This window comes from Lonchura striata, chromosome 2 (assembly GCF_046129695.1).
Source record: "Lonchura striata isolate bLonStr1 chromosome 2, bLonStr1.mat, whole genome shotgun sequence".
Taxonomy (NCBI): domain Eukaryota; kingdom Metazoa; phylum Chordata; class Aves; order Passeriformes; family Estrildidae; genus Lonchura; species Lonchura striata.
This window is the reverse complement of record NC_134604.1, coordinates 71,877,591-71,891,283: the sequence shown is the minus strand read 5'-3', so window position 1 is coordinate 71,891,283 and position 13,693 is coordinate 71,877,591. Positions and strand designations below refer to the sequence as shown.

At 40.0% G+C, this 13,693-nt stretch overlaps 1 protein-coding gene and 1 long non-coding RNA gene across 3 annotated transcripts in view; one reads left to right on the top strand and one right to left on the bottom strand.

Annotated features, from left to right (window-relative positions):
• The window catches only part of LOC116183414 (uncharacterized), a 78,992-nt gene that overhangs the window by 22,269 nt on the left and 43,030 nt on the right, over nucleotides 1–13,693 (top strand). For both annotated transcript variants that reach the window (XR_004148043.2, XR_004148044.2), the window contains exon 3: nucleotides 7,126–7,242. This is a non-coding gene — a long non-coding RNA (uncharacterized LOC116183414). The remainder of the gene's footprint in view (nucleotides 1–7,125; nucleotides 7,243–13,693) is intronic.
• Nucleotides 5,794–13,693, bottom strand: part of CRYL1 (crystallin lambda 1) — a 51,227-nt gene continuing 43,327 nt past the window's right edge. The window contains exons 7-8 of the mRNA XM_021539960.1: nucleotides 9,785–9,891; nucleotides 5,794–8,040 (exon numbers count right to left, since the gene is read on the bottom strand). Of these exons, the coding sequence (XP_021395635.1) occupies nucleotides 7,927–8,040; nucleotides 9,785–9,891 (221 nt within the window). The 3' untranslated portion in view covers nucleotides 5,794–7,926. The remainder of the gene's footprint in view (nucleotides 8,041–9,784; nucleotides 9,892–13,693) is intronic.

Below are 13,693 nucleotides of genomic sequence, written 5' to 3'. Positions count from 1 at the left end.
ACTGTAGCTGGCTCCATTCCAAACCTTCACGAAAGTTGGAGGCATTAGACATTTCATAACTTCCTCACAAAAGGAATAAAAAAAGAGGAAGAGGTGTCACAGATTTGCCATAAAAGCTATGAAAGCTTTCTCCAGGTAAAATTGTTGGATATACCACTAAAAAACATGTGAAAATAATAGTTCAAGTAACAAAAATAGAAAGGTTTCCCTGAGAAAACCATGACTAGAACAACAGTATTTGCCAAACAGCAAAAAATGGAAACAAACAAAAATGTATCCCATTGCTGGGCAATAGAAAGAAAAAATATGAGAGCTAGAGGGAACGAGGGCTCAGAAAAGCTACATCAATGAGCAGTGGTACATCCAACACACATCATCTGTGTGGGGTCTCTGCTTCTCAGGGAGGATGCAAGGAGTTGAAAAAGCATCAGGCAGGAACCAGGGATTGGGAGAGCTGCCCTGTGAGGCTAAAAAAGGAATATAATGTCCCACATTACAGGGACTGTGCTGATCACAAGGGTCCTTCTTCTACTGCCCTGTGCCTTCCAAATCCAAACATAAAATCCCTGTGGTCTAAAAAGGCCTTCTGCCAAAACTTTGTTTTAAGGCTTACAGAGTAGTTGATCACCAATGATCTCAGCAATCACCAAGCTGACAGATAAACACTGAGGCAGACATAAAATAGGGAGCAGCTTCATCTTGGAAGCTATAATGAGATTAAATTGGAGAAGTCAAACATTGCTGTCAACAGAGGGGATTAGGAAAAGGCTGCATTTGGCACACCTGTACCTGCAGCAGTGTCCTGGGAGGAATGTGAGTCAGAGGAGTTTCTGCCAATGGGCCACTGGGCTGTGCCTGGGGAACTACAATGGGAAGGAGCAAAACACACTCTTGAAACACTAGCCATGATGAAACTGGGTCCATATGGCCAGATCTAGAGTTTGGATCCAATCTAATGAGTGAAAATAACCAGTATTCACCACAAAGGGTTTGCTTGTAGAGGCTGGAGTGAGAAGTTGGTACAATATCTGGGTAGCAGTTAATCCCCATGTGATGCTTTTAAATTAAAAATTATCCTCTCAGCAGCTGAGAAACATCAGTAATGAAGGGTCACCACAAGAAACTAATGTGGAAAGAGAGGTAGATGGTGAATGGACAATTCAAAGGAAAGCTTAAAAGAAAGGAAAAAGAATACAACAAACTATAGAATATACCCATATGGCTACATGAGCTTAGAAATCATACAAAGGACCATATTTTTTTTAAAAATGGCTGCTAAATACAAGGTTTTGCTTCCCTCAGAGAAACTTCTTGCGGCAATGCACACTAAAAGGATGAGAAGCAACCAGAATAACACTATTTCAGTGCCACTATTAAAAACAAGCTCACTGAGTGTTGCCAAAAGTAAGGGACAGCTGTGGTGTTAATGCTAAACAAACCAGTCTTCCCATGGTAGCTGGGTTTTATTCAGTTCTGGTGTCTGTGCTTTCCTGCTATAAACATGGTGGTTGTGTGTAGTTCTAGAAGTGTCTCAACATTGCTTTAATTAGGCAACTTACAAATTATCTGTTTTTTAAATTACTCATAAATCATGAGCATGGTCATGTTAAAGCCCTCCTTTAACATGTGTAGTAACCCACATCAGTGAAAACCAGCAAAGCTGCAGCAGGGATCACAGAAAAGAGCTTGGTCCAGCACAGCACCAGGGCAGATGGGTATCAGCTATCACAGGTAAACTATCTTGGAAGGAAAAAATTGATTTTATAGGTGAATAGTCCAAGTTTGTCCTGGAAAATGGATAAATGAGCATTGCCAGCTCTGCAACAGACTGTGGCTGGCTTCCCAGGAGCTGGGCAGACTGGCCTATACAGGCAGTACAGCCAAAAGCCCTTTGCTACAAGAACAGGGCAGCAAGCCATGCTGGAGGCCAGCACAGAGTGACCTGGCCTAAGAAACAGAACAAACCCAGGACTGTGGGCAAGGCTGCCCACATCGCCTGTTTACTGACCTGCACCAGCACGGCCAGCAGCAGCGTGCCGGAGCAAAGTCCTTTTAGCAACAGCCAAGAAAATTACCTGCAGCTCCCAGAAGAGGTGGCAGCTGGAAGTTACGCTTTGTTTTGCTCTTCATAGGCATGGGGACAGGACTGCCAATAAGGTGGACATGGCAGTAACTACCCAAGGCTACAGTCAGTGGCCACTGTCTGGACAGTTGTTACAGCACGTTTTATGGCAGCACACTCCAGAGGAGTCTGGACTGTAGTTTTTTAAGAAGAGACTTGAAACCAAAAGCTATATTCAGATGCAGTAAGCACTGTTTACACTGTGCAACAAACATGCATCTACCTCCTTTTTACTGATAATTAAATATGTTTGCATTAATCCCTACCTACTGTTTTTCCATTATAATAAACTATTAGGAGACTAAGATCAGATTAAATCTGATTTTATTTGTCACTATAAAAATAATACCTGCATCTTCCTAAGAAAAATTGTATTCTCTATTTTCTCTGCAGTCATATATTTATTTTTAATAATTTTTGTTTTGTAAACAACACACTGGAGTAGTATGAGATGTCTCAGCAACTGAAGCTATATTCAGACTTTGTAATCACCTTTTACTATGCACTGATACAGATACTGATAGAGGGGAGATGATGTTTATAGTTAACTTTTCTTTCTAAAGAAGAAAAATCAAAAGCAAATGGAAACATTTCTGGTTTGTAGAAGTACCAAACGTGACTTCATGCTACTCCATAAAATTCAGTACAACATGGACAACAGGCATGCTCATTTCATGAAATCACCTGGCTATACAATTTGCTGTCTCCAGTAGTCTGTGTGTTTGAAATGGCACAATTACATCTTTCCATTACTGGATGGCTTTGAAATGGCATTGCTGAGTAATATCAGAAAATCTGGTTTTGTGGTTGCAAGGTGCTCTGGAATGTGGAAAACTACACACTTCTGTGACTGCTGCCTTTGTACCTGGCAATTCCAGAAATATGTTTTTAACTGCACAGAAATACTTCCTATATTACTACTAAGGACTTAGTATGCAGATTTCAGCCCATTAGGTAGGATTTGTAAAAAAACACCAAACAACATGCTCCATATCAACAGTGCTTGCAGTAAAGCTGACTCATAAACAACAACCTCATTTTTCCAGTAATATCAGAGTCACAGAGGATTTTTCAGCCTCATCACTTTCTCGTTAGGCTGCCAAAAAATGCTTCAATTGTATTCCTTAGGAGCATTACCTGTTTAAGCAGACTAAGAACAAGCAACTGTGGCTTGATGTGGAAAGTAGGTACCACTATGGTATTGGAAAAATTACTGCAAGACCTGATGTTAAACACATTGCGAATGGAAAGAAGGGTTTTCATAGTGCTTTAAATTACAGAGCCTTTTTAATGTTTTCTATTGGAAAACCTATCCATTGTGATGACTCCGAGGTGTTGGACCCTTGTGGAGGCCTTGAGCAGTCTGTTAAAACTACAACAGTGTCATCATCTAGGCTTAAGCTAAACAAATCAAACATTCAATTTAGGGCAAATTTACAGCTCTTATTCTATAGACTCTTATAAAAGAAGTAAGTTCAGCATAAAGCTTTCCTGTATCCACATGAAACTATGGACTCTTAAGTTAACTTTTCCACGTTAGACTACATTCTACCCATAGATAAAAGGAAACAAGTTTCTGAATGATTCTGCATCTTACACATCTCTGCTTCTTGTGAAACCAGGTGTGAAATGCAAGTAGCTGGAAGGAGTGTACCAAGCTACATGTTAAAATCTCAATTTCACAGCCACATTCAAGAAGAAATCTCATGCACACTGAGTGGTCTTTTATTCCAAGCATCTCTCCATTTAAATGTCTGGTGAAGAGCAATCCATCCTTGCAACCCTATGGAGCATTTCTCTGAATATGTTAAGAAAATAAGTTGTACTGCTCCATAGAAAACTAGAACACTACCACTTTCTTATGATCTCTCATTTATAATAGAACCAAGAGGTTTGTGTAGCCTTTCTAGAGAAGAAGGTCCTACCCAAGAAATGAACTATAACAGATATCAGTCCATAGATAACTTCCTCTAAGTGATGTGCTCTAAGCTGCACCCCTCTTTAGCTCTGATTGGATGCTGAAGGAAGGAACTCCTTTCTCTTTTTGAAATCACAGAAAAAAACCAGAAAGAAATCCTTGGCTGTTAGCTTGGTACAAGTTCTTACCAAATTGAATGTGAGTTTTCCCCTGGGGTCAGTTTTTGTCTTTCCATTCTGCAATAGCACTCACACATCCATGAACACACACACAGGCTCACACTGAAGCTTGAGGGAACAGAGCAGATGAGCAGGCAGCTAGAGCAAACATATTCATTTACACTTGTTTGCTCTAACTAGATCCAAATTAATTTGTGAAACACTCCCTTTGGGCCTGGTAGGCTGCTGAAAGCAGAAGACCATTTGGTTTTCCTCCTGATACTTCAAGTAATTGTACGGTTAACATCTGCTGGGCTCTTCTTCTCACTGAGAGCTCCTGTCCTCCATATCTCCATCCCTGCAACAGTACCACAGTTACAGATTCTCAAACCCCTTTTTTAACTCCATACTATGGCAATGCAACCCTGACATGGAACTATACAGGCACTGGCAGCAGATCTCATCTTTCAAGAAATTGAGACTGACAATGATATCACTTTGTCTCAAATTTTTTTTTTCTGTTTTTATACAAGTACCACAAACACTTCTCCTGCTTCCCTAATGAAGCACAGTTCACTCTTTGCCTAAAATATGGTATAGATAGGATAACACAGTTTAATACTATTCCAATTAGATAATAGTGCAATCAGAAAAATGGTCACATTTTAACTTTCAAACTTACCATGACTTAACAGAAAAACAGGGATACAACTACAGAATAGGAAAACTATTCTGAGACTTCCCTCAGTGAAACAATTGAGTATTTCCCTGCATCTGTCCTTTCTTCCTATCTCACACATCATAGATGGTTTCTTTTTATTGGCATTAAATCAAAGGCTTTGGTATGAACATATTGGACACTGTTTCCAGTATGCAGCAGTAATTTACGGTAAAATACATGCAATAAGGAAAACAATAAATATCAAATTAGTGAAAAACACATTGCAACAAAGATGGCCTTAGAAAATTCTAGAGGTGTGACCTGAATTAAAAAAGTACAGAATTTTAAAATATGCAATTGTGTAAAAAAGAAAACACAAGATAAATTATTCCAAAATATCTCATCGTTTACTGTAAAATAGTTACATGACCATTTAACTACTGCTCATTCTGTTGACAATCAAACAACATAAATATTTGACTGGAGCAACATTTCTGATGTAAAATTATCTAGAATAAAATAAAACTTGAAATCAGGAAATGCAAGCCAGGAGCAAGCTTAGGAAGTTTCTGCTGTAACTTCCTGCTCACAGCAAGTCAGCTTTGCACTCAGACCAGGCTGCTCAGGGCTTCATCCACTCAGGACTTGAAAACCTGCATGTTGGAAGACTATACCATCTCTCTGGACACCCTGTGCCTCTGCCTGACTAATCCTCATGGAGAAAAAAGTATATCCTGGAGCTGGAACTCCTGTGCAAATGTCAGTTAAAATACACATTTTGTCAAGCACTATCCCCCTCCTCAACTTATAGCTGTAAACTGTGTGGGAGCTGATGCTCCAAGGTGAGATCTGCTGTAACCCTGTGGAGCAGCTACTTACTCTATGGAAGTATTCTGTCTTTCAAGCATCAATCACACTGGAGCACACAAGTTAATACCTTACTCATTAAAATATTTTATTAATAAGAAAATAATAAAGACAGCAGCAAATATTTCATTACATGATCAAGTTTTAAAAAATTTCAGAGTAAACAGAAGCACTGCAAGCTAATTAGTTATGACAATGTCATATGCCCACAAGAAAAGCAGGTCAAATCTTGAAAGTAATCAGAACTATCTTCAGCCTTGTCTGAAATGGAAAACCATACACAAAATGAGGAAATCAACCTCATAATTCATTTACTATTGCTTAGTAAGGTCTCAGGAGTGAGGACTGACTTCTCAAATATCTAAATTCTGGTTAAGCCAGTCACTATGGCAATAAAAAACAAGAGAAGAAACGTGAACATTTTAAGTCTGTATTAGGATAAAGTAATAATTTGAGCTTACAAATTTCCTGTTCACTTCTCTGATTATAAAGAAGCAACCTCTGTAGTATGCCTCCCATCCTATGTTTTACATCCAGAGATGTGTTCTTGGCCCACCACTTGTGTCCAGCAATATAAATTATCTTACGTCTCTTTTACTGTGTCCTAAACACAAATAAGTGGGTTTGGTATGTTCATGCAGTCATTTCTGCTAAGCTCAAAATGGTGCCTAGTAAAGTTACAGCTTTAATAAAAACAGCTTGTGTACTGCATCCTCTATAAAAAACACAGGAGAATTAGAAGAATGACAGCTTAAAACTTCTGCATGTGTACTGTAAAGTTACATGACGAGCTAGCACAAATTCAGAACTGCATAACTCAAGCGGGTGCAATGCACTGTTTCAAGTCATTCCTACCATCTGCATTAACAGTAATGCCCCAAGGTTCCAGCTAAGATCAAAGTCCAACTATATTACAGAGTATAGATGTTCATAATAATACCTTGCAGTGGACCAAAACATGCCACTGCAACACCTGAGGTTGATCCTACTTCCAGGTGTATCCTGTGTTTTTCTATGTGGAGATGTTGTATCTCCTGAGGGAAGGGCAGCGGTAAAGCATAAATGCTACATACAAACCACTGATCTTTCCCTCTGTAAGGGACCAGAAGAGCAGATCATAGAATCATCAAATGGCTTGGGTTGGAAGGGACCTTAAAGATCATCTAGTTCCAACTCAGATATCTGGATTCCTTCAGCTACAGCTGTTACATTCACTACAGCTGAGTCCTAAATAAGCAGATCTTGCTTCAACCAATGTATAAAACAGATGTGGCAGCAGAGAGGTGAACTGGTTTCCCAAAATCATCTGAAAGGTCATGGAGAAAGCTCATACACATGCACTACACACCACACTGTCTCTCAAACCAGCTACTAAATCCAGATCTCTTATTTCTTACAGACAACTCACAAAATCAGGCGCATACTTATGCAGCAATGCCAACAGCCAGCATCAAACATCAGCGAGCAAAGCCATGGGTTCCCAAGTGCACAGTCTTGAAGACAAAGTAGGTCTCTGGTAAGTCTTACAGAACCAGGGGAAGGGGAGGAAGGGGGAATTCTGCTGTATTTACTCACATTTAGATCACCATACAGGTACAGAAGTGCCAAGGGGAGGGAAAGGAGGAGCAGTTCTTTTCCCTACATTGTAAAACAGTAACAGATACGAACTGAAGTGACCCCTAACTGCTGCTGAGGTCTCAGCTCACCGTCCAGTGAATCCAGTTTGCTCAATACAACCTTCTCCTATCTGCAGTCACTGCTTTACAAATCAACCTCACTGTCACAGTGACTGGCAGGGGAGGGCTTATTTTCTCCAGTGACAAACAGCTGATGTTTGCCTGTTTCAGATCCCTGCGTTAGCATATATTATTCAAGTGCTGAGTTCCTAAGCAAGTTGAAAAATGTGTTATTTAAAATGTGATTGTGTTCCTGCATTGCACAATATTAATGTTGCTAAAGCTATTTAATGCTTACACATCTAATGCATTTACATAGCAATTTGATAAATTTTAACTGAACTTTTTAATAACTGTTTCTAGTCATTCATGAATTTGGCAAATTTGGACCAAATGTTTCATTGGTCTCCATGTGCATATATCATTGGTTGCCCATTCAGCCTCCTCTTCTGCATGACTAAAAATTTCTGCATTTTATGAAGATCTGCTCTTTATTTGGTCTCTCCTGTTAGACAAGGTGCATCTCAGTCAGATTTCATTTGTGTTTTCAGTTTGGCAAGACCGGTGAGACATTCATCTCTCCATTTTCTCCTGGCATCCAGGACTTTTGGAACAGCTGGAATTTTTTCAGACAGTGCCTGGAAGAGAAAATTTAAGATAACTAAATTCCACATTCTGAGTGAAAAGTTTCTCAGAATTTCTTTCCTGCTTTCCTGTGTCAGACCAAGTCATCATCTACACAAATTATCATTTAGGTTATCACAAGAGATAGGTCACTAATTCTTTCCATGAGTGACTGGAAAGGAACCAACCTGTACGGGAATAAAAATGCTCTCACTTGGATAAGGTTATCCTGAATGTGGCAATGTAGATGACTAGAGAAACAACAATTTGCTCCACACAAAGAGACTAGTCACTGTCAAGTCTCTTTGATGATAATCTTTTATTAAGTAGAAAGGAGACAACCTGGCCACATGTTGCTGAAATCATAAATGTTCTGAACCAGATTCCTGTGAGTGGTTCCCCATAAATGCAGTGAGAGATATCATTTTTATAAAAACATTTTGTCTTAAGAATAGCAGTTATTATAAAAATGACAGGGGAAGACAGGGAAAAGAAGGTATTTCTGAGTGCACACTCAAAGTTGTCTTAGAAGTGACAAGGAAAAAAAAGTTATTTTGAGAGTGCAGATAGAGATCACAAGGTCATCTTTGCCAAAATAGGACCTGAGGTCTTGTGCTTAAAAGGTGAGTGTTGAGAAACTGGGTAAAACATGGACCTGCTACCAATGACTGGCAAGCTGCAGTCACTCTAGAAAATAATCAGAGGGACGGACAGAGGAGTAAGGTAAGAAATGCTTAATGATTTACTCTAACAGACGATCCCTGCAAGCTTGTCTTAAGACACAGAAGCAGATGTTGAAGTGGAATCCAGCCTTCTATAAAGAAAGCCAAACTGTTTCACACCAGTTAAAAGCTTCTGATTGTGAATGACTCCAAAATTATTATTGATTGTTACTATAAGCAGTTGATGTTATTTAAGCATAAAAGAATATCTTTCCTCAAAATGCATTAACATAAATAGGAACACAAAATAGTATCTTCCAGACAGTCTGCCTCCATATTTGGAATTAATCTATGACAGCTGATCATAAATTATTCAACCCCTACACATATTCTTTAGTGAACCATTAAAAAAAGCACCTTTTGAAAAGGCAGAGTTGGGAAATGACAATACTTGAGCTGATTCCTATGGTTGTTCAAAATGACTAGGTAGTGACTATAAACACATTGTGGGCTTAGAAATGTTAATACATAAACTAGATTCCAATCCAGAACAGCACTTAAACACATTTTATCTTTAAACATGCAAGTAACCTTACCAGACTGCTCACATGCTTCTCCTAAACATGTATTTGCACACATGACAAACGGGAACTCTGGTTTGTGAAGTATAAAAAGAACACCCAGAAGGAAAAAAGCTACAGGTTTACGCAGGAAGATGGAGTAGGAGGAAGACACGGGATAAATATACATGTAGGAAAGGAGGCTGAGACTGATGTGATAAGAGGAGGGAAGTGGTAAGGAATAACATGGAGGATTAAATGCTAATAACCCATAGCTGTTAGCAGCTGACTCCCCTGTCTAGTAATAATGCCGCTGGTAATAATGTGATTGCTAGTTGCTTTCCCATAATCTATTGTCCAAGTGCTTTCAAAAGGGACTCACATGCTGTACTGATCTTTTCCCCTAAAGTTCATATTCACACAATAAATACACACTACAGATACCTCTAGCAGTAAACTGAAATAGCACAAATGTTAAAATAAAAACTAATGTTTTTTGTTCTGAACGTTGGTGTTTTTATCAACTCCATATTTACCTGATTGACTTTCTGCACAGTTTCACCTGAAAATTCTGGAACTGGCCCGAAGGTGTTCAGAACACATTTCATTCCTTCAGCATATCTTTCACAATAACTTGAAACACCTGAAAATAAGAGTGAAAAATTACATTTCAACAGAAATTCCTAGTTAAAGTCAGTAAGGCTGCCTGTGCTTAAGCATTGTCTTAAATCAGAGACCCAAAAAATGGACTGCTCTTTTGGTTAAGACACCTAACTGTCATCAGGAAAAATAGATTTTATCCACCCCATTTCCATTATGGTTCATGGAAAAATTATTTAAGACACGGCTGCATTGCAAAACCAATGAATGTCACATACCAGCAGAAACTGCTGTGTGAGGGTGTAGTGCACGACCATGAATATACCTGTGCTTTGTTACTTATTACTTTACAGAAAACTTCCCTGACCAGGGACCATAAGGAGAATGCTCTCACCTCTCCTCCCAGTCAGTGCATGTCATATCTTGAAGCATTCCTGTCATTACTTCTATTTTTTAACCTGGAGTGTTATCAAGGACAACATGGCTCAGGGGGAAAGCGTCAAAGGCATGGAGACACAGGTGGCCTCCAGTGAAGGAAAAATGCTACAGGAGGAACAGATGGACCCTGCAGATCAGTATCTTGCAACCCCTAACTGGGGTTAGAGACAGGGATTTGGCTTTTTTAACCCTCTCTGATGGTTGAGGACTTCTAGGGGGAGATAGGATTCACCTGACAAAGTGGAGAAAAGGCATCTTTGCCAAAACCCTGGCCCATCTGGTGAGAAAAACCTTATATCAGGGGCAACTAAGGTGTGTGGGGATGGCTCACACAACTGGAGAGATACACGCTGCAGGAAAGACAAGGAGGGGGTGTACTATCTCTGTAATGGGGCAGCTCAGATCTGTGGAGCTATTCCATGGGAAGGGTGACTGGCTGAGTGAAAGCCTGTGGACAGGCCAGTAAAACACAGCATCCTCCAAGGGCAGGAACAGTCCATCCTGATATTCAGTATGACAACTACATGTATCAAGACACTTGCTTGGATGAGCTCCAGTGCAAAAAGGTGCCATACAGCAGGTGGAAGCAGGGACAGGCTGTAAAGAAGAAATTAAAAAACACCATCTAGGCATATAGGAATGGTGTCAGGAAAGCCAAAAATCATCTCCAGTTTAAACTTGCAAGGATATCAAGGGCAACAAGATATATTTCTACTGTTAGCAATAGCCCTTATTGTTACTAGCATGCCCTTGCAAGTCTGCTTTCTACTGTACGTTAAACATTAAGTCAGTCAATGCACCAATGTCATCACGAGATCTTCAGAAGACTGAAGGCAAATACTGCACTCATCTTCAAAAAAGGTCCAAAATAATCACAGGCCAATCAATCTCTCTTCTGTCCCTAAGAAAATCAAGGAGCAAGGCCTCTTGAAAGAAATTCCTGGACACAAGAATGAGAGTGTGATTGTGACATGTAGTCTCCAATGGTTTTAAGTAATATCTAACTGACCTTGTTGCCTTCTGTGATTAAATAATTGTTTGCGAAAAATAGGAATGTAGTGGATATAATTTACCTCAACTTTAGAAAGGTGTTTGACATGGTCTTTCATGATATTCTTATATCAAAGTTAGAACATTAGGGTCTGTCTGTTTGGACAACTAGATGGACAAAAAATGGGAGGCTCAGAGGTAGTGGTCAATGGATTGCACTCCACCTTCAGGCCAGCAAAAATGGAGTATTGCAGAAACCTGTCCTGAGACCCATACTGCTTAATAAAACATTAGGCTTGTAAATAGCATCAAACTGAGTAGGAGTGAAGCTAGAGGGGTACGGTCCAGCTGATATATTGAAGAGCAGGACTGCCCTTAGAAAGGTTGGAGGAATGAACCAATATAAAACTTTAACAGGACATATGCAAGATCCTGAACCTCCGAAGGAAGAGCTCTTTGCAACAACACAGGCTTGTGAACTCCAAGAACTCCTGGTAGTAGCAGGCAGCAAGCTGCACAGGAACCAACAGTGTGCCCTGGCAGAAAAGAGGCCAGCAGCCTGGGCTGTGTTAACAGATTGACATTAATTAACAGTAGAGGAAGCGATTAACACTCTTTACTCAGCACTCGTTAGACTGCATCCAGAATACCGCATTCAGTTCAGGACTCCCCAGTAGAAAAAAACACTGACAAAACAGAGCAACTTCAGCAGAAGCCACCAAAAAGTGGGGCCTGGAGCACTTGTCATGTGAGGAGAGGCTGAGGGATCTGGGTTTGTTCAGCCTGCAGGAGAGATGGCTTTAGGGGAACCTACCAGCATCCTGCAGTGCTGCAGCAGGGCCTGTGGGGAGGTCAGAGAGCACACAGAGCCAGGCTCAATAGCAGAAAGACAAGGGACGACAGGCACAATTTGATATGAGGAGTTCAGACTGAACACTCAAGCATTGACAGGCTGCACAGAGAGGTTGTGCAGTCTCCACCTCTGAGATTTTTCAAGACTGTATGAAACCCTGAGTGCTTGGTCTGACCTCAGGACCTTCACATAGATCTATGAAGCTCTTAAAACAGCTCTTAGAATCTGAGAACCAGCTAAGTGGTAATAATGGGTAAAATGGCAGCCAAGCAGACCTTGGCTGATTTACAGAAAGACCCAGCTTCCATCAGCTCCAGCAGGAATCTCTAAAAAATTATTGTTGAGGCACTAGAGAGTATGAAATCATACATGCACCAAAAAGAGAAATCAGTCACTTAGCCAGACATATATATTTAGTAGACTTTTTAGTGTTATTAACTACCACATGATCAAGAAAGGATAAGCCTTTCCCAATCAGGATGTCAGGAACTGCATCACAACAGGAAATGAGCATTGCTTGTCTGGCAGTAAGCTAGCTGATACTGATGAAATCACAGAATCAACTAGGTTTGAGATCACTGAGTCCCACCTATTACACCTATGTATGTACCCCAGATCTACTAAAGGCTTCTGAGAACCATAGAGACTGAAGAATTTGCATACTTAGTTCTATTTTTATTAGCTAGTTATAAACATGCAAAAGACAAAGGCAAGCAGTTATAGCTACCAACTCTTCCATGAAGACTCAGGACATTGTGCAGACTGAGAACCATGAACAAAAACTGCTCATGGTCTTACCAAACCACAAAATACAGGAAATATAAGTGGCCAGGCCTGACTATCACACTAAAGAATGCAAATCAGGCCATGAGTCATTAAGTGATCTCTTTCCTCAACAGTTCCCTGGAATACACTACTGTATGAAATCAATACTTTAGAAGTCACGCTTGTCTAATCCTAAAATGGCTGAGGTTGGAATGAATGATTGGAAACCTCTGACTCCCGCCAACTATGTATCATAAACTACACCACTTAGACTGCTCAACACGCCCAAAATCACTGAAGTACAGGGTTTCTGAAAGACCTCTGCGGTCAGTAGGAGGATGGAGAACACTCTTTTTGCTGGGCCAAAGAACTTTTGAAGGACAAAGCCTCAAGGAAATACTAAATTTCCTTCAGCACTCTGAAGTCATTATGAGCATCAGTTAAACAATGGAAAGCACAAAACAGAAGAATATGTCCATTGCATAAGAGCAACGTAGAGAGATTTGAGAGTATTCCACTCTTTTAAAAATGGACTAGAAACATTCTCCAGTATCTGAAGGAAGGAGGAGGCTCTGAGAAAAACTGCAGCCTTGTTAAATAGCTTGAACCTATATTTGGTGCCAAGAGTGTTGACAATCAGCATTCAGTTAGTCTGATTCCTTGTGTTATCTACTCATAGAGCATATGCATTCCTAAAATACAATCTGGCACGTTCCAGCTTTCCCCAACACAAGAAGGAATGCCAGCTAGTCATAAAGGTATATTGGTTTTCTGCTTATACAGAAAATTTGTATTTTGC